This window comes from Giraffa tippelskirchi, chromosome 6 (assembly GCF_054371585.1).
Source record: "Giraffa tippelskirchi isolate mGirTip1 chromosome 6, T2T-mGirTip1v1.2.pri, whole genome shotgun sequence".
Taxonomy (NCBI): domain Eukaryota; kingdom Metazoa; phylum Chordata; class Mammalia; order Artiodactyla; family Giraffidae; genus Giraffa; species Giraffa tippelskirchi.
The window spans coordinates 94,456,412-94,482,897 of NC_137280.1; the positions used below are offsets into that span (position 1 = coordinate 94,456,412).

General features: G+C 48.6%; 1 protein-coding gene across 3 annotated transcripts in view; it reads left to right on the plus strand.

Moving 5' to 3' along the window:
- The window catches only part of MLLT1 (MLLT1 super elongation complex subunit), a 63,665-nt gene that overhangs the window by 3,059 nt on the left and 34,120 nt on the right, over positions 1–26,486 (plus strand). For all 3 annotated transcript variants that reach the window (XR_014056519.1, XM_081499384.1, XM_081499386.1), the window contains exons 2-3: positions 6,556–6,736; positions 12,715–12,797. Coding sequence is in view for 2 of the 3 variants with exons in the window: in XM_081499384.1 (XP_081355510.1) it covers positions 6,556–6,736; positions 12,715–12,797 (264 nt within the window). In the remaining variant the exon portion in view is untranslated. The remainder of the gene's footprint in view (positions 1–6,555; positions 6,737–12,714; positions 12,798–26,486) is intronic.

The window sequence follows — 26,486 nt, forward strand, 5'->3', positions numbered from 1 at the left end:
GCTGTGCAGCTGGTGGGATCTCAGTTCCCTGTGCCTGTGTGCTCAGTGGATAAGTTGTGTCCGACTCTTACAACCCCGTGGACTGCAACCCGTCAGGCTTCTCTGTCCTTGGTTTTGTCCAGGCAAGAATACTGGAGTGGGTAGCCATTTCCTCCTCTAGGGGATCTTTTCAACACAGGATTAAACCCGTATCTTGCATCCTCTGCATTGGCAGCAGATTCTTTACCACCTCATCACCTGGGAAATCCATCTTTAGTTCCCTGCCCAGAGATCAGACTTGTGCCTCCTGCAGTGGGAGTGCAGTCTTAACCACTGGCCACCAGGGAAATCTCAGGATTTGTATTTTTTTTAGAGGGAACATGGTGATGTATTTTGGGGGGCAGGTCTTTGCTTACTTAGAGGTCATGGCTGGCAAGCATATGATCTGCAAAGATGGTGGGGAAGGAATAGGTGTGGCTACAGACTGAGCAGATGCTGAAAAGGTGGGAAAGTTTGCTGGGGGCTGCCTAGGGAGCTAGAAGTGATGTCAGTGTCTGGGGGTCCTGTTCCCCAAAGGCCCAGGGGCTCCTCCCTTTGCAGAAGTGTCGGGCCTGGCTGCCGAAGTGGGCGGCTGACCCATTGAACCACAGGTTGAACTGACGCTCAATGACACTTTGTCTGCTAAGCCTGGACTTGGGAACAGCTTTCTGTGACCATGCTCTGCTGCTCTGGAAGGGAGGTGTGTTTCTCACGGTGGAGAAAGGCCCATGTTACAGAGGAAGAGTCAAGGCTGGGGGCATGCTTGGGGATCTCTCGCTCTTTCCCCAGACCTTTTCCAGGGAACCTTGGGACCTGGCAGAGCGCTGACAAGAGGGTGCCAGGGTCCTCCCCAACCCGGCTCTGAAGCTGTCACCCAGCAGGTTGGCCTGCCAGGCGTTAAAGCTGTGTTGTAACTTTCTTGAGAGCGGGGGCCAGAGCCTAACAACTCCCCTTCATGTCCCCCACAGTTTGTAATGTGAAGTTTTGCACTTAGCTTTACCAACTGTCACTTTAATAAATGGGGCTAGGAACCACTCCCTTTGTCACCAGGTCCACTGGCCCTGGGAGAGATGCCTTCATCTGGTTGTTCGTGTTCAGAATCTCCCAAGGCTGCTCCCTGGAGAGCTTTGGTGTCAACCAGCATATCGTCTACACGTCGGTGGGCGTTCCCTACAGATTTAAAGTACTAATATATCTGGTGCCAGGCCTCCCTGCTGGGCTGCTGGAGGTCAGGCTGCCCAGCCCCCTGACAACCCTGAGGATCGTGGGTGTATTTGCTTATCCCCATGGTCTGCACAGGTGGCCCTAGTAGTAAAGAATCTGCTTCCAGTGCAGGTGATGTAAGAGATATATGGGTTCGATCCCTGGGTCGGCCGGGAAGATCCCCCTGGAGAAGGGCATGGCAACACACTCCAGTATTCTTGCCTGGAGAATCCTTTGGACAGAGGAGCCTGGTGGGCTACGGTCCATAGGATCGCAGAGTCAGACACAACTGAAGTGACTTAGCACACATAATAGTGGTCTGCTTGCTTATCCTTAGTGTCCAGAGACACATTCATTGCGTCCTTTTTTGTCACTTTGTCATTAACCTTGTGCCCCAGGACTGAGGCCGGTCAGAACCAGAAGAGGGTGCAGGGTGGCCGCCAGCCCTCTGTGGGTCAGTGGTCAGAGGCCCAGGCCCTCCTGTGGCTGTTGTGAGAGGTCCCCACCTCTGGGCAGGTGGTCCCTGCTTGAGAGGATTGACACAGAGGAAGGGACAGCTGGAGCCAGCTCTGATTCAGTGGCTGCTCCGAGAGCCCCCGCAGGGCCCCCAGGGAGAAAGTTCTGTGAAGAGCATTTTCTTTGGGTTTGTGTGGCTGTGGTTCCATGGGGCTAGTCCCCCACCCCCTCCCATCCCCCTTTGTGGCTGTGTGTGGACCACATGGCCAGTGACCCTGCTAGGTCCCGTCAGATTTGGCAGAATCATCCCAGGCCAATGAGGGGTCCCTTGGTGATTCCTTCTCCTAGGAGGGGAGGGGATTGTGCATCTGAGGGAATTCACAGCAGCCGCCAGACTTCAGGCATAACTAGGCCACTTGGTAAAGTGCGAATTCCCAGAGGGAAGGGTGTCTGTTGAAGAGAATTCCCACCAGAAGAGCCGGGGAAATCTTACAGACACTCTGTAGAAGACCTGCCTTTTGGGGCTGGGCAGCTGGCTGGGTTCTGGGTTCGAGGGCTTTGGGAAGGATCTTGGGGAGCAAGGGCTGTGAGATGAGAGGAGCTGTGGGCCCCAGGCTGGCAGGGCCTCCCGGTCCACACCTGGAGGGATCTGGGCCGGCTGAGCCTTTGGCCTGCTTTGCAGGACTTAGGATTCTGGCCGTGGGGTTCCAAGTGCCTACTGCCAGTTGGCCTGGAGCGAGGGTAGTGCCCAGCAGAGGCCCTCAGCCCAAGCTTAACTGTCCCCAGATGGCCCTGGGAGCCCTCGTTCAGCTCAGGTTTTAGGGAGGTTTTCCCAGAGGTAGAATAGTTAACCCCTTCTGGGGCAGGGTTGGAACATGCCCCTTTGTTCTGAGCTTTTGTTGGAGGAGGGGGTGGTGAAGTAGCCCCCAGATGAGATGCTGAACCAAGGCAGTGACCGAGGCCCACCCTCGCCCCTGGAGGCTCTACCACCTCCCGGCAGCCAGCTGGGAGCTGAGTGGCAGGTGAGAGGCGTCAGTTGGGGCAGCACCAGCTTGTTAACCCGGCCACAGCGAACCTCTCCAGCAGACACCCTTCCTGGAGCAGCGGCTGAGGGTCTGCTTCAGTTGCTTGGTTCTGCTGAACGGGGAAGGAGTTGAGGTGGAGTGGGGAGGGAGGAGGGGTGCAGAGCAGGTAATAAATCACTGAGACTCGCCAAGCTGGAGTAGCTGGCGGGGGCTCAGGTTTGCCTGCCTCTGCTTCAGTGTACCTCGAACGTCTCACAGATTCGGTGATTTTTTTCGTCATATTGTGTCCCCAGATCTGTGTGATTCCACCATCTTTACTTCTCAGAAGATTCCAGCACTTGAAGGAGACCCCCTTTCCTGGGTGCAGCAGTACATGGCATGGTCCTCTGCCTCTGGGGTTGTTGAGGCTTAGCTGGCGCCAGCCACCGAGGGCAGAGATGCTGCCTGGGCCCAGGCGGGGCTTTGGGCATGGCCCGCCGGCAGCAAAGATTACCCATTGCGCTTCAGAACCTTCCTGTTTACTTTGGCCTGTGGCGTGACTTTTTGGCACTCCCATCTTCCCTCTCGGATGGAGCTGTGGTCTTCCCTTCTTTCACAATCACGGCTCTGCTGCCTGCTGGTGTGCCCTGGGTGGGAACCCCATGTGATGAGACATGCAGGGCCTGCGGCCGAGGTGGGAGCAGGGTTGTGGATCTCTGGCCAGGTGAACAGCAGACCTGGGATTTAGCTCTAAAGTATCAGAAGCTGTTCCCAGGGTCTCGTCGTCATGACTGTGTGGATCTGGCTTCCCACCTGGAACCTTGCCCGCAGTCCAGGGATCGTCTCCTGACTCCTCAGCGTTAGAACAGGTTGGAGAGAAAGGCAGAGTATGTTACACACTCATGTATAGGGTGTGTGAGGCAGAGTGTGTTACACACCCAGTATAGGGTGTGGGGGTGATTATGGCCTATTCGGGACCATGTAAACATCATTGGGATTTGTTTGTCTTGCCCATAAGCAGTGTTCTGCGAATAGAAGCTTGTGGCTGATTTGAGCGTGACTTGTTTATCCAGACGTCCAGTCCTTTCCTCCAGCTTTTGGTGGGGTATTTCCCTTCGAATGTTCCCATCCCCCTGCCACTGCTCTGCCCAGCTGGGCTCCACGGGCATCACAGCCTCCCAGATGCCCGGGGTCTCCTGTCTTTCCTCTATCCGCCTGCAGGTCCTCCCAGCTCCCTTGTTTCAGGCTCCTTTTCCAGCCACTCCCTCCAGTTGCCTCCCAGCAGGCTTGTGGTCCGTCTCTCTGTCCTAGTCTGCCTTCAACCCAGACCATACACAGTTGCCCGGGGTACTTCTCACCCAGTGCTGTTTCCCTGACTCCATCATCTGCGTGTAGCTGGCGCACTTCTCTTGTGTTAAATCGAAATACTCCATCTGGATCCCCACCCCTCCTGCCAGTGGGCTGGCCCTGGGGGGGTCTCTCTGCTCTGTTTCTGAGCAGCCCCCCCGGGACTGTGGTCCTACCAGCAGGGGAGGGGCTCCTGCCATTTTTACAGCTCACTCAGCACCCACAGCCTCCCACCAGTCTGCACGTGGAGACCACCCTATACTTAACCGTCACCTCAGCCCTTCCCCCCAGAATGCGCTGCTTAGAACTCCCTGATTTAGGAAGCGTCTCTAGTTTAATCCTGTGTGGTTGACACCTCAAGCAGTGTGGTTCCAGGATAGAGGGTAATTGGAGACAGCTGAGGGTGCTCAGGAGCAGGGTTGGGGTGAAGCACACCAAGGAGCTGGCTGTTTGCAGACGGTTGTGGAGACCAGGGCCTGCTTGGTTTCCAGTGTGGGGACCGATCAGATAGGGCTCCGGAGAGAGCAGACCTGAGCCAGGGCTTCAGGGATGAGTGGAAGTTCAGTCTGCAGAGAAGTGAATGAGGGCTCCCTGGCTGTGGGCTCACAGCCTGGAAGGAGCAGACATGCCTGGTGCTTTTGGGGATGGCTGGTGCCTGACAGAATGGGGAAGCAGGGTGTGTGCGTTCCCCGTGCATCCTTGGTTCACAGCCCCTACAGTGTGTCCGTAGCTTAGCAGCAGCTGCTTGTGAGTGAGTGCATGTGTGTGTGTGTGCACGGCTCTGCAGCATCCTCTGTCTGAATCAGACAGAGGTGGTGAAAACATGGTGAATCAGGAGCATCCCAGACTTGGGGAAATGCAGGCGGGAGGTGTGCTGAAGCTTATGGACTTGACTCAGACGGAGAAGGGTGAGCCCTGTGTCCCAGGCAGTGACTGAGCAGGAAGAGGAGGAGGGGAAGAGCAGGAGGATACTGGTGGCGGGGTCTAAATGGGTTAAAGAGGCAAGTACCAGAGGGGCTGTGGCCCCTGGGGATGCTCGGGGTCTGGTAGTGAGACAGAGGGCGGAGGACGCAGAGAGAGGCTTCTGGTCCAAGCCTGGGCTGGTGAGCCCGGTGGGGGAGTCTCCTCCAGGATGTGTGGGAGCTGGCAGCCTGCATGCCCCTGGTTATCTTGGCACTTAGAAGCAAGTGTCCACTTGGCCTCCGCCTTCTTTGTAATGTTTTTGGTTTTGATACTAGGTGTCAGGCTTTGTGTGAAGGAAGTTCGGGGAGGGTTTTCTAGGCCAGAGTGCTGTGTGCAGTGGGTCCCCGTTGGCGCTGCAGTGTTTGTGAAGTGTGGGGGCTGCTTGCTTAGTGGGGAGGGGCCAACACGTGTGCAAGGAGGGGAGTCTGGCTGCCGAGGCCATGGTCCACCTGCACTTGTCCCCAGGTGGCTTCGTTCTTGGCGCCCCCCCATTCTCACCGCAAACCATCGTTGGTGTGGGTGACTCAGGTGACCCTCAGGGTCTCTGTTCTCTGGGAGGCACTCTGTGGGATGATGGATGACGACAGGGCTTTAATCAAGGACTGGTGTGGGTTGGCCAGGACAGCAGAGTGGCTCTTGGGTGACCCACACACATGGGCCTGAATCTCCATACAGCAGAGCCATCTCTCATGGCCACATAGCAGCTTAGTCTCAGAGTCTTGGTTGCCTCACTTGTAGAGTGAGGCACAGCCCACCCTTCGGATTGGTGTGTTTCACGTCTGTATATTCAGTCAGTTGTGGATCGAAAATATTTGGGAAAAAAAATTACAGAAGGTGCCAAAAAGTAGAACTTAAATTTGCTGTGCCCTGGCACTGTTGACATAGCACTTACCTATATTTACAACTGCTTGCATAGCATCTATGTTGTACGAGGTATTATAAGTAACCCAGAGATGATGTAAAGTCTGCAGGAGGATGTCCGTAGGTCATGTGTAAGTGCTAAGCCTTTTTATGCTAGGGGCATGAGCATCAGTGGATATCGGTACCCTCTGGTCCTGACACCAGCTCCTCCCTCACAGGTCACACTGTTGTTTTTTTGGGAGATCTTGGTGAGAGTTACTGCTCCAGACAGGCTGCCAACCTAAGAGCACACCAGGCAAGCCATTAGCAGGTGGTTTCCGATGGTGGAGGGTGCTGAGAGGACCCCGTGGTGAAGAGCTGTGGGGGTGGGAGTGGGTGCTTTCAGACTGGGTGGTCAGGAAAGGCTTCCCTGAGGAAGCAGTTGTCAAGCTGAGACCTCAATGAGAGGAGCCAGACAGTTGTGCAGAGCCTAGGGGAGAGGGGACCGCAGGTGCCTGGGTCCTGGGGTGACTGGGGTGGAGATGCAGGGCCCCGGGTGGGCTTGCTGGGAAGAGAAAGCAGGTAGAGCCCCCTGTAATTGGAGCCTCCCGGAGTCCCTTCACTTTCGGGCTCTGTAGGTAGGGTGGGGGATGGATGGAGGGGGCGGCCACATCCCACAGCCCTGGGCTCTTTGCTGACCCTGCGCCTGCCTTTCTCCCTGCAGTGCACTGTCCAGGTCAAGTTAGAGCTGGGACACCGCGCCCAACTGCGCAAGAAGCCCACCACGGAGGGGTTCACGCATGACTGGATGGTGTTCGTCCGTGGCCCCGAGCAGTGCGAGATCCAGCACTTCGTGGAGAAGGTGGTCTTCCGGCTGCACGACAGCTTCCCCAAGCCCAAGCGGGGTGAGTGCCCCCCTCCCTGGGGAGTAGTTCAGTAGCCTGAACTCCTTGGCCAGCGCTGCTCTGCCCCTGCACGGGGGCGCCCCCCACCCCCCTCGCCCCCCTCAGCTGTGAACTTGGTTGTCAGGAAAGCCCAGCGGAGGTGGTGACGCATGTCTTGTGTCATTATTGAGGCTCTGGCTCTGAGGAGCATCCAGAGTTTGTGGCCTGGGTTGGAGGGTGGGCAGGGGGGTGTACGACCACCCCGTGAGTAAGCAGGAAGTTGCTCACTGGGCCCATGTCGGCAGAGGAGAGATGCCCTTTCCAGAGCCCCTGATGTGTGGGGCCAGACCAGAAAAGGCAGGCGTATCGCCCCTGCCTTCTCCCCGTTTCCCCCTCAGGCTGTCTTGCGCCTGTGAGGCACAGGAACCTGCCCAGGGTGCCAGGTCAGAGGCCACTTCCTGGTGAATTTGATGGGGAATTGGGGAGCTCTGTGGGGTCGGGGCCTGTCTGCCGTGTCACCATTCAGTACCCCGCGTGAAGCCTAGCATGTCACAGGGGTCCCATAAATAGTCCTGGAATGGATGTGTTGATAAAGGAACAAAGGACTCTGTACTCCAGAAGGGCTTCGGGGCAGGGAGAGCCGCTGCCGGGCTGCAGTGGAGGCAGGGGGCTGGGGGTGAGGCTGCATGGAGTGAGAGGATGGAGCCTGTCCCGCTGGGGCCTGGGCCAGTGCCAACAAGTGTCTCACTGTCCAGACAGGAGGTGACGGGTGTCACAGAAGTAGAAACTCCTGGTTCAGGGAGGACGGCAGCTCCAGATTCCTAGTGGCATAGTTAGTGGCCATTGTTCTTCCTTCTGGATTCTTCCATCAGCTTTCAGCTCTTCCTTTCCTTCATTTCTCCTTTCCTGACTTTTCACTTCTCTTCCTTCTTTCCTCTCTGAGCCTCTTGGAGAGAGCAGATCAGGCTCCTGATAACAGCAGATACCTGGAAAGCACCTGGTTGTAATAGTAGTAGTAATAATAATAATTCAAAGCACCTGGTAATAATAATACTACTACATGCCACTTATCAGGCACGTTGTGCTCATAAGCTCTTTTTGTTTGCCCCATGACCCTCTTTTACAGAAGGGGAAGCAGGCTCAGGGGTCTCGATAAGCTGCCCGAGCTTTAAAGCAGGGGTCCGCGCACCGTGGGCCGGGTCTGCCTGTTTCGATTGGCACTTGGTCACTCCCATTGATTCCATGGTCACTGACTGTGCCATGAAACAGCAGAAGCCAGGCTGCCTCCTCCTGGCCGGGCGCCTGCTTTCTCTCTCCCATCCAGTCCCCTTCTCTCCCAGTGGTGATTCCTGTCCACTCGCAGAGACTCTGTGATGTGGGCCGGGGTGGTGGTGCCCAGGATCCCCTTCCATGTCTCGGTGTGGTAACTGAGGTCCCAAGAGGCCTAGTCACCTGTTTGTGGTCACGTGGAAGTGGCACATTCTCCAGGCTCCCAGTGTCTGAAAAGTGGGTCTTGGGTGAAGCATATCGTTTTGAAGAGGCAGTTTGCAGTCGGAGTTGAGTAGCTGAACCGTCCTTGTTTGCAAAGCCTCTTGGTGCAGCCTCTATAGAGAGGGCAGCTGGAACATGTGGTAGTGGTGGTTGTCACTAAGTCGTGTCTGACGCTTTGCAACCCCATGGACTGTAGCCCCGCCGGCTTCTCTGTCCATGGGATTTCCCAGGCAAAAATACTGGAGTGAGTTGCCATTTCCTTCTCCAGGGGATCTTCCCGACCCAGGAATTGAACCCATGTCTTCTGCATTGGCAGGCGGATTCTTTACCACTGAGCTGCCCTGCATCACGTGACTTGGATAGTAGATGCCTATTTGCCATTTGTTTAGTGATCAGGGAAAAACAGATAAGGTGAAGCAGCCAGTGAATTGCTTACAGGACTCCAGCCTCTTAAGTTATACTTTATGTGCTTAAAAAGTGTCTTTTAAATCAGAATATACACCCTGCACAGACCCAGCAGGTATGTACCTGGTGGGCATCTCCACCTCCCAACTCATCAGTGGTGGTCCCACCCCAGGGCCTTTCTGGGTTGTGTCCCTTCCTTACCACTTTAAAGCAGTAGAAGCAAATTCACTTCTTATTTTTAGGTTTGTCACTTTAAAAATTTGTTTATTAATTTTCTAACATGAAAGCTCAGACTCTTTCCTAAGCTTCACCCTCTCACATCCCCGCCAAGCTAGGAGTTTGCATTTGGCCACAGTTTGCTGCTGTATCCCTGGGGCTGAAAGCATATAGTAGGTGCTTTCTAAATGTTTGCCAAGAGAATGGATGGGTTCTCCAAAGCTGTCGGCTTTGGCCAGAGTCTCCTGACTTTCCACTTAGGAAGAGAAAGCCAGGAACAGCCTGTCTTCCTTGACCCTTATGCCCCTTCTGGGACCTACACTCAACTTCATTAAGGGTGTTCTGCTCCAGGTTAGAGAGTAAGTCTAGAAGTCAGTAACTGTGAGGGTCACTGACTATATTGACACTCTCCACCGTTGGGCTGGTTCTGTCTGAACTCTGGGCCACTTGCTCCAAGGAGAATGCTCAAGGTCATGCCAAGGTCATATAGGATCTTTTTTTGTCATCCTTGCTTAAAACTTGGCCTCATTTTGGGACTTCCCTGCTGGTCCAGGGGTTAAGAATTCACCTGCCAATACAGGGGACATGGGTTTGATCCTTGATTTGGGAGCTAAGATCCCACATTGTTGTTATTTATTTGCTAAGTCCTGTCTGACTCTTTGCAACCCCATAGACTGTAACCTGCTAGGCTCCTCCTCCATGGGATTCTCCAGGCAAGAATACTGGAGTGGGATGCCATTTCCTTCTCCCAGGGATCCTCCCAACTTAGGGATCGAACCTGTGTCTCTCACGTCTCCTGCATTGCAGGCAAATTCTTCACTGCTGGCCCACCAGGGAAGCTTAAGATCCCACATGCCATGGGGCAGTTAAGCCCACATGCAGCAAGTAGAGAGGCCGTGTGCCACAACTGGAGAGGCCCCTGAGTGCACAACTGGAGAAAGGCCCTTATGCTGCAATAAAGACCCAGCTCAGCCAAAAAAGAAAAAAAAAATTCAGCCCCATTTACTTGGCTTCATATTTGGCCTGTGGCTTTGTGAACACCTTTTGTTTCTTCCTCCCCATCCCTGCATTTGTCTTTTTCATCAGAGGTACTTTGCCTTTTTCTCCATACCCCCATCATTTCATTTATGCAGTGGAGACTCCCCCCTTCCCCTGGATATTTCATTCCAGCCTCTTCCTCTTCTAATTAGAACTGGCTTCTCTCCAGACCACCTCATTAGCCATCACACTGGGACTTACTTTACCTTTCTCCTCAGGGATTCACCTAACACCCTGTGTTTTGGTTCATTTTCTTGTTTTACTGGAGTAATTTGTCAAGAAGTTTCCCAAGAGACTAATTACTGAAGCAATTTCTGAAGAAAGGTGTGTAGGGAATAAAATCTTAGTGTATCTGGAGTGCCCTGTTCTGGCCCCATGCTTGAGTGGTAGTTGAGCTGGGTATAATGTTCTGGTTGGAGAATGACTACCGTTCAGAGCTTTGAACGTGTTGCTTTGACGTCTTCTGAGGAATATAATGCTATTGGTTTCTCGTTCTGTTGCAGGTTATGTGTTTTTTAGTGTTTTGTTTTTTTTCTCTAGAAGGACTTAAGATGGTTTTTATGGCCTTTCTGAGGACTTTTTTGGTTTGTTTGTTCATCACATTGAATCTTTTTTGGTTCATTTATTCAACCGACTCCAGTACTCTTGCCTGGAATATCCCATGGACAGAGGAGCCCGGTAGGCTACAGTTCATGGGGTCGCAAAGAGTCTGACAGGACTGAGCGACTTCACTTTCACTTTTCACTTTCATGCATTGGAGAAGGAAATGGCAACCCACTCCAGTGTTCTTGCCTGGAGAGTCCCAGGGACGGAGGAGCCTGATGGGCTGCCATCTATGGGGTCACACAGAGTTGGACACGACTGAAGCGACTTAGCAGCAGCAGCAGCATTCATCATGTTGGACATTTGGTGCCCTTCATTTTAGCTCTGGAAGGTTCTCTTCTATTTCTCTGACAATTTCTCTCCATCTGTTTAATTTCTGTTTTCTCTTTCTAGAATGCTTGTTATGTAAATTCTCTATGTTTAAGTTTTCTCATCTGTAAAATGGCAACAAGTGCATTTGGCTCACAGTGTTGCTGGGAGTTGATGGTATAAGATTCTGGGAATACTGCCTGGCACACAATAGGTGCTTTATGAATATTAACTGCTCTTGACATACGTTTAATCCACACGGTTGCTTTTGCACCTCTCACCTTTCTTAAAAAAATTTTTTTATCCCTACATTCTGGGAGATTCTGTTGACTTTATTTTCTGGTCTTTCTGTTGAATTAAACCATTGTAAATACTGTATTTGTAATGTCTAGGAGCCCTTTCTTACTCTCTGCTAAGTGTCTTGTTTTCATTTGTCGAGTTTGTCTTGCCTCTGAGGACATTGACTTTGGTTTTTTCTTTCCTTTTCCCAAGTTCTCTGGGAGAAGCTAAGGTGGCCTGGGGGGAGTACGGGACAGCCTGGGTCCTGAGCTATGGGATGCCAGGCGGTGTAGGTTTCAGAGGGAATGAGGAAGTGGTGTGGGGTGGGCTGCATGTGACGTGCCCAGCCAGCACCCACGGAGAATGACCAAAGAGCAAGAGACCTGTTGGAATAGGGATTGGGGCTGAGGTCACCCCCACAGAGTCGCCTGCCTGTTGTCCCTTAGGCAGGGCTACTCCTGACTTCCAGGTGGGCTGACTGTCCCACTGAAGGTGACTTGCTCCCTCCTGGGGACCAGAGGCATGCCCTTGGCCTCTGTCACCTTCTGGGCACCCGACATTGCAGACGCGGATAATGAATGAATGCAGCCTTTGGTGGCAGTAATGACTCACATTCAGGCCCCAAGGTCAGGTGACAGCGTTCCTGGTGCTCAGCTGAGGAGATGGCCACTGGTGCCCCCAGGAGGCTCTGCTGCATTGGGTCCTGTGGCTGGGTCATGACTGCCCCCTTGCCCCTGGTGGGAAGTCAGGCCAGCCAAGCAAGCCTCATACCCCATGTGCCAGCCACGTGCAAGGTGCTGGCCTGTCATTATGTTCCAGCCATTTGTGGTCCACTTAAGAGTTACAGTCCACACACACATGTGTAAAGGTGTTAACAGGTGGCAGGGTTTTTTCCTACCTCTTGGTCGCCACGGGAGAAGGTGGGGTGGAAGACCTGAGGGGTTGATCTGTACTGTTCTGTTTTTCCTAAAAGCAGGAGAACAATGTTTTCCCATTACTCACATAGTGACAGCATACATGTCAAAACATTGACGGTGCATCCTGGAGAGTGAGACTGTGGGAGATGGTTTTACCTCTGTTCTACTGTTCTTGGGTTCTCTCTCTTTCTCCCTCCCTGCCTCCCTTCCTCTTCCCTGGGGATGCTGTGGTCCCTGGGGATGCTGTGGTTAGGTGCTGCAGTGGAACCCAGGCAGCGAGCCCCGTCTTAGACCAGGTCACCTCCATCTCCTAGTGTCCGTGTCCCTGGCCCCGAGCAGGGCCCCAAGTCACATGCTCACATGGGTGATGGAAGGAGGTGGGCACAGCAGAGAGTCTGCCCCGCAGGGAGACCAGGGCTCCCCAGGCCTGGCATCTTGCCCAAGCCTCACTTGCTGCTCTCAGTCGGTTGAACCCATGTGCCCTGTGGCCAGTGTCAGCTACTCTGCCTTAGCTGGTCTCCGACCCCTTCCCGCACACTCTCCCACCCCAGGGTGATGGGGGTCCCCTTTCTCCTGCTCTGCTTCTTCTCTCCCCTGGGATCCCTCTGATGTGGACCAGGCCTGGGATCTCCGCTCCTGGGGAGCCGGCCTCCTGCAGAGCCCACTGAGCCCAGAGAGGAGGCAGAATGCGTGTGCTTCCTGCTGCCGGGAGCTGATGGCTCATCATCTCTTTCTTTTCAGTGTGCAAGGAGCCCCCCTACAAGGTGGAGGAGTCGGGGTATGCTGGCTTCATCATGCCCATCGAGGTGTACTTCAAAAACAAGGTAGGGTCCTGGGGAGTGGTGAGGAGGACGCACAGCTCACATGAGGTGACGGGACCAGCAGTGCATGCGCGACAGGGTGGATGGTGACACATGTAACGGAGCCTCCATGTCAGGTGCCCGCAGGTGGAGTGTTGCATCCATCTCTCCATGGCGGTCGACTGGGGAGCTGGCAAGTTGGGGAGCTGGCAAGTTGGGGAGCAGCAAGCCATGGTCCTGTCAGTCATGCTTGAAGTGGCAGGGTCCCTGGCTCAGCCGTCACATGCTCGGGTGGGGCCAGAGTCCTTGGACGGTCACCATGGGAAGAGGGGGAAGATCTGGAAGGTACCTGGACGTTCAGTGTAGGCTGTTGGTTGAAAGCCCTTGTGCATCTTCTGAACCAGAACTGTTGATGGCCTTGGGGGAGAGAGCTTTTAGAGTTGTTGAATGAGAAAAGTAAGTTGTGTGTATGGTATTTATAGAAAAAAGGGATCATATGTACAAAAGATGGTAAAGGTAATCCAGGTGGTAGGATCACAGGAGGGTATTCTCTCTGTAGTATTCTCTATGTGCTTACAGTGGAAAAAAATAGAAATTATCTCAGAGTGTCCAGGCTGTGATAATACAATACCACAGACAGGGCAGCTCAGAAACACCAGAAGTTGTTTGCTTAGCCTTCCGGCGGCTGGAGGTCCTGGACTAGGCGCCGGCATGGTCAGGGAAGGGCCGTGCTCCAAGTCACATACTCCTTTTGCTGTGCCCTCCCATGGGGAAGCACGAGCAGTCTGTGGAAGCACTAATCCCATTCCGAGGGCTCCATCCTTGTGACCCAAGCCCCTCCCAACACCATCACGTGGTGGGTGGGAGTCAGCGTAGAAACTAGAGACAGAGTTCAGACCAGAGCATTTTTTTTGAAGCCCAATACCCAACATTTAACCATTGTCTGCCTGGCAGCAAGCCTCTGTTGCTTCTCGCAGGTATGGCCACCCGGCAGTGGTGACTTTACCTGACTCTGAATGCCTGCTGGCTGGTTGCTTCTCTATGCATGCAGCTGGAGTGGCTGTGGGCAGCTCTGCCACCTCTCAGGAGGGATGACATCCTGGGGGGTGCCCGTGGGTGCCACCACTCACTTGGCAAGCTGCTTCTTCTGAGAATCCCTGGTGTCAGGGGTGGAGCTCAGGGGGGCACCAAGGAACACTTCAGTGGGTGTGGCATTTGATGGTGGGCCTGCAGGTCACCCTGATTTTCTGGGCGTCAAGGTGACTGGTCACTGATGAGAGGAGAGCCCAACCTGTCTGCACAGGCACAGGAGGGGCACTGTGCCCCCGGGGGGGTTGGCGCCCTGGCTTAGGGAGCCAGACTCCGGGAGGCCTCCTGCTTGGGGAGTGTGGAGGAGGGCCAAGGCTGGGGTGAGTCCCTGGCAGGTAAGTGTTCAGCCCTCCTGCCCTGCTGGGAAGCTGTGCAAGTGAAATGCTGATCGGAGCCCCTCCGGGTGGCTGGGAAGATAGAGGAAGTGCATCTGGAGAAAGTGATGTGCGTGAATACCTCCATATCTGCAGGGCTGGGCACTGGAGCCGACGTGGAGCTGTGAGCCCGTTCTCGAGATGAGTGCTGGGTGCTCTCCTGTGCCCTGTGTCCCATTACTAGAATCCTCTGCTCCTGGTGGCGGTTTTGCCCTCAGGGCTATAGGGAGCAGCCCTGCACTGTGAGACTACCTGGGGAGGGACTAGGGTGTGGGTCACAGGTCCCATTGGGTACGCCTCGCGCTCTGCTGGGTGATGCTTATTACTAAGTACTTAGCCAGGCCCCAGAGGGCAGTCACATCCCTAGCCTGCGTGTGGGAGTGCCTAGACGCTCAGTCACATAGGCTGGGCTGCACCTCGGTCATAGGGGCTCACTTGGACCGGCAGAGCTTGTGTTCACGTATGCGCACCCAAAACGGACGTGACCCAGGATGATGGCCATTTGTGAATTCTGCTGTTTGCATGCTTCTACAAGTGTTGTCTAAATGTGGGTCCCTTTGGAGTTTGGTAAAACTCAGACAGGACTGAAAAAGCAAGGGTGGGTTTATGGCAGAAGCAGCTGCTGCAGATGTGGGATGTGCGTGATGCAGGGCCATCTGGGGAGGACCTGCCAGTGGCTTCTCCCGCGCCCCCACCCCCGCCACCCCCCACCCATGTAGGCACGAGCTGCCGTCGGAGTTTAGCCCTCCTCATCGTTCAGTCATCCGTTAGGTGAGCTGATCATTGCTATGCTAAGCAGTGAGGAGCAGCTGTGGACAAGCCACTTCTCTGCACCCCAGTTTCTCCATCTATGAGATAGATTTCAGTCGTGTCTGCTTCTCAGGCTGTTGGGAAGATTAGGAGAGATGGAAGGGAGGGCACATGGTCTGGTCCCAGCACGGAGTGAGTGCTTCATCGCTGATGTCACTGCAGGGTCAGCCTGGACACGCAGGGTGAACGGAGCAGGCAGTCTCTAAGGCCTTAGGCCCCAGGAGTTGAGGCCCCAGAGATGAAGGAAGGTGACGGGTGACCTCTCTGAGCAGTGGGGTGGATGTGCACCCAAAACAGGAAGGGCTCTCTCTCAGACGCAGGACGTTTTCTTGTGTGAGCCTGAGGCATTCTGGCTGCATCTGCCCCTGGCCATGGCACCTGCTGTGGAATGGTGGAATGCTGGGTTCCGTGGTGTTTGGCACTAGCACTTATCTGAGGCCACATTCTGTTTGACCTGTTGGCAGAATGTTCTTATACAGATAAACCACTCCTTTCCCCAAAGCCTGGGTTGACAAAAGCAGGGTGGGGTTGGGTTCTTCTGACTTAAAAGTTCTTCTGGGCATTGCTGAGCTGTTTCTATTCACTTGCTTCTAATGCCAAATGCAGCATCCTTCCCAGCACCTCTCCTCTGGCTCTGGTTCTCCAGACCCTGTCCAGGTGTCCAGGAGCTCAGCTGTCTCTGCCAGTAGCCATCAAATTAGCGCAGACCCGCAGGTCAGGGCTCAGCCCCACGGTGTACCCTGTGACTGGTGCCTCCTGTGCTTCTGATGGACCAGCTGTAAATCAGGGTTTCCCACAGCACCCTCAGACTCTGGGGTTTGGTGGAACAGCTCACAGAACTCTGATCGACATTTTACTTCCTGTTTTGGGTTTAGTATGTGGGATGCAGGTCAGAAGCAGCCAGCTGGGAGAGACGCGGGTCCTGGTGTGGGTGGGGGCGGAACTTCCAGGCCCTCCCCCCACCACACCTGCACGCTCACCTGCTTTCCCTGAGGGCTCCAAACCCCATGTTTAGGGGTTTTATGGAAGCTTTGTTAAGAAGGCATGAGTCAGTCACTGGCCATTGCTGGCTAACTCAGTCTCCACCCTCCCCTGCCCTGGAGCTTGGAGGTCAGGACAGGGGATGAGCTTCTCGTCAAGACTTGGTCTTTCTGGGGACCAGCCCCATCCTAAGCCACCTAGGGGCCCACCTCGAGCTACCTCATTAGAACACAGAAGGCTCCTGTCACCCCATCACTCAGGAGATTCCAAGATCAGGTAAAGAATCTGCCTGAAATGTGGGAGACCTGGGTTTGATCCCTGGGTTGGGAAGATCCCCTGGAGAAGGGAAAGGCTACCCACTCCAGTATTCTGGCCTAGAGAATTCCATGGGCTGTATAGTCCATGGGGTCGCAAAGAATTGGACACAACTGAGTGACTTCCAAGATCAGGAACTGGGGTCAAAGGCCAAATATTTTCCTATGATACGACAGTTGTAAAATAAAATTTTTACTGAGGTGAAATTCACGTCCTGTCCAGTTAAGCATTTTAAAGTATATAATTCAGCAGCATTTAGTGCATTTGTAACGTTACACAGCCTCTCTAATGTCAAATGTTCTATCTCCCCATTCCCACTCTCATCTTCTGGCAGCCTCTGATGTGCTTTGTGTCTCTGGATTTGCCTGTTGAGGACATTTCATACAAAAGGAATCACACAACACGCAGCGTTTTGTGTGTGGCTTCTTTCACTGAGCTTCATGTTCTCAGGGTTCACCAAGTTGTGCTGTGTGTCAGTGCTTCATTGCTTTTTATGGCTGAATAATATTGTTTAGACACCCCCTGCCCCCCACACATATATACAGATGATTCTCCCTCCTCAAAATAGTTACGTAAAGTTACCAGGAACACTGAGTTAGTGAAAACTGAACCTTTGCTGCAAGGGGCCTAGAGGTTAAGTTCCTGTGAGCCTCTGGTCACAGTTCTGTCAGCAGAGGGACACATAGCCTTGTTTTCTGGGTGCTTCTGTTTGAAGTCTCCTTATTCACTGTACACTGTTGACTGTTAACAGTGGACTCACAGCACCATCATTCATGCTGGCACTAAGCTCGTCTGGCAGACATATTTTCTCTGGAAGGCACCTCACAGCTCTCCTGGGATTGGGAACCCTGGACAGTACTTGAGCACTGTGCCTGGGGCCATTTCAGATAGCAGGGGTACAGGAATGAGGGAAAGATGGCACTAGGACACCGAGAGAAGGGCACTCATTTGGTGTGAGAAGTGCATAGGAAGGCGAAGTGCGGCTTGTTCAGGAGTGGCTGGGGACGACACTTTTTGAGTTAATTTTTGTGTGTGGGATGAGTTAGGGTCTAACTTCATTCTTTTCCATATGATCTTTCAGTTGTCTGAGCACCATTTGTTGAAGAGATTGTTTTCCGCCCGCTGTGGAGTGACATAGTGTCATTGTCAAAAATCAGTTGGTTGTATATGGTTAGCTTTCTCTCTGGACTCAGTTCTGTTCCATTGGTCTTACGTTTGTCCTTATACTCTGGCTTCCCTTGTGGCTCAGCTGGTAAAGAGTCCACCTGCAATGCAGGAGACCTGGGTTTGATCCCTGGGTTGGGGAGACCCCCTGGGGAAGGGAAAGGCTACCCACTCCAGTATTCTGGCCTGGAGAATTCCCTGGACTGTATAGTCCATGGGGCCTCAAAGAGTCGGACATGACTGAGTGACTTTCACTTTTATACTAGTACCATACTGTTTTGATTACTGTAGTTTTGTAAGAAGTTTTGAAATCAGAATATGTGGGTCTTCCAACTTTGTTGGGGTTTTTGTTTGTTTTTTTAATACAGTTTTAGTTGTTGTGGGCCTCTTGGCTTTATGTATGGATCTTACATTGGACTTTTCCATTTTTTCAGAAGAGACCGCTGAAATTTTGACAGGGATTGCATTGAATCTGTAAATACTTTGGAGACATTGCCATCTTAACAATATTAAAGTTTTCCAGTCCATGGATAGGGGATGTCTTTTCATTTACATGTCTTCTTTAATTTCTTTTCCAAAATGTTTTGTAGTTTTCATGCATAAGTATTCTACTTTCTCAGTTACATTTTTTCCTAGATATTTTAGTCTGTTGTATGCTATTGTAAAATGAAATTGTTTCCTAATTTCCTTTTGGAATGTTCATTGCTGGTATATAGAAACATAGCTGATTTCTGTGTATGTTGATCTTGTCCTCTGCAACTTCACTGAATCTGTTTATTATCTTTAGCAATTTTTCGTGGCTTCTTTGAGATATTCTGCATAAAGGATATCATTTGCAAATAGAGGTAGTTTCACTTTTTTCCTGTCAATTTATATCTGTTCAGTCACTAAGTCATGCCCAACTCTTTGTGACCCCATGGACTGCAGCATGCCAGGCTTCCCTGTCCTTCACTATCTCTGAGTTTGCTCAGATTCATGTCATTGAGTCAGTGATACTGTCTAACCATCTCATCTTCTGCTGCCCTCTTTTGCCTTCAGTCTTTCCCAGCATCGGGGTCTCTTCCCATCAGGTGGCCAAAGTATTGGAGCTTTAGCTTTAGTGTCAGTCCTTCCAATGAATATTCAGGGTTGATTTCTTTTAGGATTGACTGGTTTGATCTCCTTGCTTTCCAAGGGACTCTCAGGAGTCTTCTTCAGCACCACCATTTGAAAACATCATGAAGGCACTCAGCCTTCTTTATGGGCCAACTTTAATATCCATACACGACTACTGGAAAACCCATAGCTTTGACTATGGGAACTTTTGTCAGCAAAGTGGTGTCTCTGCTTTTTAATGTGCTGTCTAGGTTTGTCATAGCTTTCCTTCCAAGGAGCAAGCGTCTTTTAATTTCATGGCTACAGTCACTGTCTGCAGTGATTTTAGAGTCCAAGGGAAGAAAATCTGTCACTGTTTTCAGTTTTTCCCCTTACATTTGCCATGAAGTGATGGGACTGGATGCCAGGATTTTAGTTTTTTGAATGTTGAGTTTTAAGCCAGCTTTTTCATTCTCCTCTTTCACCCTCATCAGGAGGCTCCTTAGTTCATCTTTGCTTTCTGCCGTTATGGAATACCTTTTGGTATTTGGACATCTTTTTTCTTTTTCTTGCCTCATTGCCCTGGCCAGGGCTTCAGTACAGTGTTGAATAGTAATGTCAAACAAACATGGTCTTTCTTAGTTTGTTCCTGACTTAGAGGGAAAATGTTCAGTCTTTTTTTTTTAATCAAGTATGATGTTAGCAGTGGATTTTTCATAAATCCCCTTTATCAGATTAAGAAAGTCCCCTTTTATTCCCAGTTTACTGAGTGTTTTCATGAAAGTGTTTTTCAAACACTTTTTCCTACCTCTGTTGACATAATCATGTGAATTTTCCCCCTTTATTTTAGTACTGTGGTGTATTACATTGACTATCATTCCTGGAATAAACTTCCACTTAATTATATACATGATTTTTTTAATGTGCTGTTGGATTTGGTGTGCTGTTATTTTGACAATTTTATATTCACATGGAGTATTGATCTGTAGTTTTCTTACAGTATTTTTGTCTGGCTCTGGTGTGAGGGTAGTACTGGCTTCACAGAATGTGTTAGGAAGTATTCCTTCCTCTTCTGTTTTTGGAAGAGTTTGAGTAGAATTGGTCTTAATTCTTTGAATGTTTGGTAACGTTTAACAGTGAAACCATCTGGTTCTGGACTTTTCCCTTATGACTTATGGCATTGAGCATATTTTCATATGCTTATTTGCCTTTAACTTCTTTGAGGAGGTGTCTGTTCAAAGTATCTGACCATTTTCTAAAATTTTGGATGTCTCCTTCCTTATTAATGAGTTTGTAAGAGTTCTCTATATTTCTGGATATCACTCCTTTGTCAAACTTTGATTTTACAGATATTTTCTTGGTCTATGGCATGTCTTCTCAATCACTTAATCTCTTAGTGTCCTGCAAAGAGCAAAAGTTCTTGATTTGGATGTAGTTTGGTTTGATTTTGTCATTTGTATTTGTAACATAATATTTATCTGTAGCATGCTGCTGCTGCTTAGTCGCTCAGTTGTGTCTGACTCTTTGTGACCCCATGGACTGTAGCCTGCCAGGCTCCTCTGTCCATGGAGATTCTCCAGGGAAGAATACTGGAGTGGGTTGCCTTGCCCTCCTCCAGGGGATCTTCCCAACCCAGGGATTGAACCCAGGTCTCCTGCATTACGGGTGGATTCTTTACCATCTGAGCCACCAGAGAAGCCCAAGAATACTGGAGTGAGTAGCCTATCCCTTCTCCAGGAGATCTTCCCGACCCAGGAATTGAGCTGGTGTCTCCCACATTGCAGGCGGATTCTTTACCAAGCTGAGCTACCAGGGAAGTCCATCTGTAACATAATATTTATCATTGAAGCCATTTTAAAGTGTAATTCAGTGTCATTAAGAATGTACATAATGTGAAGTAAGCCAGACACTAAAGGATAAATACTATGTTATTCCACTTGTGTAAAGTTTCTAGAATAGGTGAATTCACAGAGACAGAAAGCAGAATAGTGGTTACTAGGGACTTGGGAAATTATTATTATTTTTTAATTTTGTATTGGGGTATAGCTGATTAACATTTGTTGTAATAGTTTCAGGTGAATAGCAAAGTGACTCAGGCATACATATGCATGTATCCATTCTCCCTCAAACCCCATTCCCATCCAGGCTGCCATAAACCATTGAGCAGAGTTCCATGTGCTATACAGGAGATCCTTGTTGGTTTTCCATTTTAAATATAGCAGTGTGTACATGTCCATCCCAAACTCCCTAACTATCCCTCCCTCCCACAACCATAAGTTCATTCTCTAAGTCTGTGAGTCTCTGTTTTGTAAGTTCATTTTTATTGTCTCTTTTTAGATTCCACATATAAGAGATGTCATATATTTCTTTCTCTATCTGACTTCATTTAGCATGCCACTCTCTAGGTCCATTCATGTTGCTGCAAATGGTATTATTTCATTCTTTTTTGTGGCTGAGTAATATTCCATTGTAGATAGGTACCACATTTTCTTTATCCGGGGAATTATTTTTTGATGGATACACAGTTTTTGTTTCAGATGATGAGAACTCTCTGGAAATGGATAGCGATGATGGTTGCACAACATCATGAATATACTACATGCCACCAAATTGTACACCTGAAAAAGTTTAAAATGTTAAGTTTTATGTATATTTTATCACAATAAAAAATTCATCCAAAAAAGTAAAAAAAAAAAAAAGCACAATGGTTTGCAGCCACTATGGCTGTTTCCAGAGCTTTCTAATCATCCCAAATAAAACTGCCAATTAAATAATAACTTCTCCTACCCTCAGTCCCTGGTTACCTGTATTCTACTTTCTGTCGCTATGAATGTGCCTATCATAGGTACCTCATGTAAGTGGAATTGTAACAATATGTGTCCTTTGTGTTTGGCTTACTTCATGGTTCATCCATACTGTGTTGTGTGTCAGTGTTTCATTCCTTTTTAAGGCTGAACAATATTCCATTGTATGGATGGAGCACATTTTGCATATCCACTCATCTATCTTGGACATTTGGGTTGCTTCCATGTTTTAGCTACTGAGAATAACACTGTTTTGAACACAAGTAAACAAATATCTCTTTGATACCCTGCTTTCGGTTCTTTTTTAAAGTTTTAATTTAACTTTTTGATTGAAGTATAGTTGGTTTACCGTGTTGTAGGCTTTCGGTTCTTTGGGGTACACACCCAGAAGTAGAGTTGCTGGATTATGTAGTGAATCTGTTTTAATTTTTTGAGGAACCACCATGTTGTTTTCCATAGCAGCTGCACCGTTTCACATTTCACCAGCAGTACACAGGGGCTCCAGTTTCTCCACATCCTTGTCAACACTTGCTGCTTTCTCTCTTTTTCTGACAGTATCCATAATAATGAGTGTGAGGTGGTATCTCATTGTGGGTTTTTGTTGTTGACTATGCCATGCAGCTTGTAGGATCTTAGTTCCCTGACCAGGGATCAAACCTGGACCCTAAGCACTGGACCACCAGGGAATTCCCTCATTGTGGTTCTGACTTGCTTTCTCTGATGATTAGTGATGTTGAGCATCTTTTCATCTGCTTATTGGGCATCTGTATATTTTCTTTGGAAAAACATCTATTTGAGCTGTTTGCCTGTTTTTGAATTGGAGTGTTTGTTTTGTTTTTTTCCTGGCTGCCCCACATGGCGTGCGGGATCTTAGTTCCCTGACTAGGGATTGAACCTGTGCCTCCTGCATTGGGAGTGTGAAGTCTTAACCACTGGACCATCAGGGAAATTCTTGGTTGTTTTGTTGTTATTGAGTTTTAGGCATTCTCCGTTTATCTTGGGTAGTAATCCATTATCGTATATATGATTTGTAAGTATTTTCTTGCATTCTGTGGATTACATTTTCACTCTGTTGGTCATTTACCTTGCATAAGAGGTTTTAATTTTCATGAAGTCCAGTTTGCCTATTTTTCCTTTTTTTGCCTGTACCTTTGGTGTCATATCCAAGATATCATTTGTTGTTGTTCAGTCACTCAGTTGTGTCCTACTCTTTGTGCTGCACTGCAGCACTCGAGGCTTCCCTGTCCTTCACCATCTCCCGGAGCTTGCTCAAACTCATGTCCATTGAGTCGATGGTGCCATACAACCATCTCATCCTCTGTCCTCCCCTTCTCTTCCTGCTTTCAGTCTTTTCCAGCATCAGGGTCTTTTCTAATGAGTCAGTTCTTTGCATCAGATGGCCAAAGTATTGGAGCTTCAGCTTCAGCATCAGTCCTTCCAATGAATATTCAGGATTGATTTCCTTTAGGATTGACTGGTTTGATCTCCTTGCCGTCCAAGGGACTCTCAAGAGTCTTCTCCAACACTACAGTTCAAAAGCATCAATTCTTTAGTGCTCAGCCTTCTTTATGGTCCAACTTTCACATCCATACGTGACTAGTGGAAAAACCAAAGTGATTTCTTTCGAACCATGTGGAAAGAAATCATTATCAAATCCAATATTGTGAAACTTGGGCCCTGTGTTTTCTTCTAAGAATTTTATAGCTTTGGCTGTTACATTTAGATACTTGGTCCATTTTGAGTTAATTTTTGGATATGGTATTAGCTAAAGGCTGAACTTCATTTTTTTTTTAATTTTAATTTTTAATGGGAGTATAATTACTTTACAATGTTGTGTTGGTGTCTGCTGTATACCAGTGGGAATCAGCCATAAAGATACCCATACCCCCTCCCTCTCGAGCCTCCATCCCACCCCACTGAACTTCATTGTTTTGAATGTGGATATCCAGTTTTCCCAGCACTATTTGTTGAGAAGACTTGTCCTTTTCCTATTGAATAGTCTTGATGCCCTTATTGAAAATCATTTGACCACATATATGAGAATTTATTTCTGGGCTTTCTGGTCTATTCCATTGGTCTGTATATCTGTCTTTATGCCCAGTACCACACTGTTTCAATTACCATAGCTTTGTAATATTTTTCTAAAAAATTTTAATTGAAGTGTAGCTGAAGGACAATATTAAATAAGTTACAAGTGTACAGCATAATGATTCACAGTTTTTAAAGGCTACACTGTATTTTCAGCTATTATAAAATGTTGACTGTATTCCCTGTTTTGTGTAATCTCTCTTCATAGCAGTAGTGTGTACCTCTTTAACTCCCATCCCTATCTTGCCCCTCCTCTCTTTACTCTTCTCACTGGTAACAACTAGTTTGTTCTCTGTATCTCTGTATCCTTTTTGTTGTATTCACTGGTTTATTTTTCAGATTCCACGTATGAGTGATATCATACAGTGTTTGTCTTTCTCTGTCTGACTTATTTCAGCGTAGTGTCCCCCAAGTCCATCTGTATTGTTGCAAATGGCAAAGTTTTGTTCATTTTTATGGTTGAGTAGTAGTCCATGGTATGTGTATGTAAGTGTGTATCTGTATATGCCACATCTTCTTTATCCATCCATTTGTTGATGATTGCTTCCATATCTTGGCAACTGAAAATAGTGCTGCTATGAGCATTGAGGTACATGTATCTTTTTGAATTAGTTTTTTTTAAAATATATATTCAGGAGTGGGATTGCTGGGTCATATAGTAGTTCTGTTTTTAGTTTTTTGAGAAACCTCCATACTATTTTCCACAGTGGTTGTACCAATATACAGTCCCACCAACAGTGTACAAGGGATCCCTTTTATCTACATAGTCAGCCACATTCATTATTTGTGTTCGTTCTGATGATATCCATTCTGACAGGTATGAGGTGCTATCTCATTGCAGGGCTGGTTTTTTGTTTTTTTTTTTTGGCTGGGCTGGGTCTTTGTTGTGGCACGCAGGCTTTCTCTCATTTTGGTACACAGGCTTCTCTAGTTGCAGCGTGAGGGTTTCTCTAACTGTGGCATGTGAGCTTAGGTGCTCCATGGCATGTGGGATCTTAGTTTGCCAACCAGAGACCTAACCTGTGTCCCCTGCATTGGAAGGTGAAATCTTAACTACTGGACCACCAGGAAAGTCCCTCATTGTGGTTTTAATTTGCATTTCTCTAATGATTAATGTTGCTGAGCATCTTTTCTTGTGCCTGTTGGCTATCTGCAGGTCCCCTTTGGAAAAATGTCTATTCAGGTCTCCTGTCCATTTTATAATTGAGTTACTTGTTTTTCTGATGTTGAGTTGTGTGAGCTGTTTATATGTTTTGGATATTAACTCCTCAGTCATATCATTTACAGATATTTTCTCTCATTCAGTAGGTTGTCTTTCCATTTTGTTGATGGTTTCCTTTGCTGTGCAAAGCTTTTAAGTTTAAATAGGTTCCATTTGTTTATTTTTGCTTTTATTTCCTTTGTTTTAGGAGTCAAATCAAAAAAATAACTGCTGCAATTTATGTCGAAGAGTGTTCTGCCTATGCTTTCCTTTAGGAGTTTTATGGTTTATAGTCTTACATTTAGATCTTTAGTCCATTTTGAGTTTATTTTTGTATGTGGTGTTAGAGAATGTTCTAATTTCATTCTTTGACATGTAGCTGTCCAGTTTTCCCAGCATCACTTCACTGAAGAGACTGACTTCTCTCCATTGTATATTCTTGCCTCCTTTGTGGTAGATTTATTTACCATAAATGTGTGGGCTTATTTCTGGGCTCTCCATTCTGTAGTAAGTTTTGAAATCAGTTAAGTGTAAGTTTTCCCAGTTTTCCCAATATTTTTCAAGATTGTTTTGACTCACTGAAGTCCCTTGAGATTTCATGTGATTTGGGGGGTAGAGTTTTCTATTTCTGCCAAAAAAAAAAAAGAAAAAGTTGTGGGATTGTGTTAGGGATTGCATTGAATCCCTCGATCACTTTAGGCAGTATGGACATTTTAACAATATGAATTTTTCTAAATTCGTGATCATGGGATATCTTTGCATTTGTCTTTAATTTCTTTCAGCAATGTTTTATAGTTTTCATTGTACAAATCTTCCTTGGTTAATTTATAAGTATTTTATTCTTTTTGATGCTATTTTAAGTGAAATTGTTTTCTTAATTTCCTTTTCACATTGTTCGTTGTTAGCGTATAGAACTGTGGCTGATTTCTTGTGTGTTGATTTTGTATCTTATAACTTTGCTGATTTGCTTATTGGTTCTAACAGTTTTTTGTGTGTGTGTGTAATCTAGGAATTTTACATATAATATTATATCATCTGTGATCAGAGATAGTTTTACTTCTTTGTTTCCAATTTTTCTTCCTTCCTTATTGCCTCCTCCCTTCTCTCCCTCCCTTCTCTGTTTTCCTTCCTCCCTTCCTTTCTTTCTTTTTCTTGCCTGATGTTCTGGCTATGACTTCCTAGGTGTTGTATAAAAGTGGTGAAAGTGGGCATCCTTTCTTAAAGGGCATCCTCTAAGATCAGGAACGTTTTCAGTGTTTTGCTGTTGAGTATGATGTCTACTATGGGCTTTTCATTTATGTCTTCTATTTCTAGTTTGTTGAATTTTTTTTTTTTTTTAAATAACAGACGGGTGTTGAATTTTGTTATATGGTTCTTCTGCACTTACTGAGATGTTATAAATGTTGAGCAGTATTACTTATAATGTTGCTGCGCCTCAGATAATTTTACACCTTGGGGAAAAGTATGGATGATAATAGGCCAATGGCTATGTTAGGCATGTTCCCTGACAGCTCCTCCAACCCTCACAAGTCCCATAGAAGAGTCAGTCCCATGGTCCCATTTCATAGATGGGAAGATGGAAGGCTCGAATGGTGAGCCTGCCCAGGGTTACACTGTTATGACATGGGAGAATCCAGGGGTCTGCTCTGACCTTCAGATCTGACCTTAGTTTTTCTCCTGGAGTGCTCTCCCTCCCCCTTCCCCAGGACCAGAATGAACACAGGTCTGCTTGTCCAGTGCCTGACTCTATCACTGGAAGGTCAGTTCTCTGGGGCAGGGCCCTACCAGTTGTGTTCAATGTGTCTACCAGCCT